The sequence below is a fragment of the Colobus angolensis genome, unplaced genomic scaffold (assembly GCF_000951035.1).
Source record: "Colobus angolensis palliatus isolate OR3802 unplaced genomic scaffold, Cang.pa_1.0 Scaffold44, whole genome shotgun sequence".
In the NCBI taxonomy this organism is placed as follows: Eukaryota; Metazoa; Chordata; class Mammalia; order Primates; family Cercopithecidae; genus Colobus; species Colobus angolensis.
The window spans coordinates 1536206-1537211 of NW_012117821.1; the positions used below are offsets into that span (position 1 = coordinate 1536206).

Sequence of the window (1006 nt, forward strand, 5' to 3'; positions counted from 1 at the left end):
CAACTCCCAGGCCCTGGCGCTCGGGCGCTCGGTGGCGCGCAGGTCGTTGTCGGTGATGGTGATCTCGGGCGTCACGTACCAGTTGCGGCCCAGGCCGTCGCCCGCGCGGCCCTTCTCCGTCAGCGACGTCTCGGACAGGGACAGTGCGGCGTAGCGTCTGGGCGAGGTGGACAGGTTCACGACGACGGGCGGGCGACGGCCTTCCGGGGACACGCCTCGCGGCTCCTGCACTTCGCGCCCCAGCAGGTTCTCGTAGCTGCGGCCGCGGCCCAGCGGGTCTTCTCGGCGCGGCCCCGGTGCCAGAATGTTGTCCCAGGAGCGCGAGTAGTGGCGGCTGTCGGTGACCAGCCGGGGCGGACTGGTGCCGGTGCCGCCGTGCCAGGAGGCGAGCAACGGGTCGGGGTCAGAGGGCGGCGCCACTTGCAGGGTGCGGTAGGGTCGCGGGCCCCAGTCCGCCCAGGCGGGGCTGCTGCGCGGGTGCGGGTACGTCCGAGCCAGGACGTCGCGCTCGCGGTACCGTCCGAAGTCCTCCGTGTAAAAGGGGCGGGCGGTGGAGTGGGTCCGGGGCTCCTCGGAGACATAGCGGGGCCCGTAGGGCAGGCCGTAGGCTCGGGGAGCCTCCCCATAGTAGGAGCGGGAGGGCGGTTCCTGGATTGGGAAGGTGCGCACCTCTCCTGCGTAGTAGCCGCCCATGCGCCTTGGACTGGGCCCTGGGAACTCCTCTGACCGGTAGGGCCTGGGGCAGTAGGCATCGAAGGTTGGGCCGGAGCTGGCCGCAAAGCTGCCCCGGAAGCCTTCGGGCTCCTCTGTATAGAAGAACTGGGTGGGGCCCGGCGGGGCGGTGAAGGGCAGACTGCGGCGCTCAGCGTAGTCCCGGGGCCCAGGCAGGGGCCCGTCGCAGTAGAGCGCCCGGGGGTCCGCACAGTATAAGTCGCTGGGCGTCGGGGTGCGCGACAGCGCCATGTGGCGAGGCCCGGGTACCGTGAGGCCGTGGAACTGCGGGGCG

The 1006-nt window shown here is 72.0% G+C and overlaps 1 protein-coding gene across 1 annotated transcript in view; it reads right to left on the minus strand.

Annotated features, from left to right (window-relative positions):
- Positions 1–1006, minus strand: part of LOC105522800 (chromosome unknown open reading frame, human C9orf172) — a 9644-nt gene that overhangs the window by 6025 nt on the left and 2613 nt on the right. The window contains exon 3 of the mRNA XM_011957403.1: positions 5–1004. Coding sequence (XP_011812793.1) covers positions 5–1004 — 1000 coding nt within the window. The remainder of the gene's footprint in view (positions 1–4; positions 1005–1006) is intronic.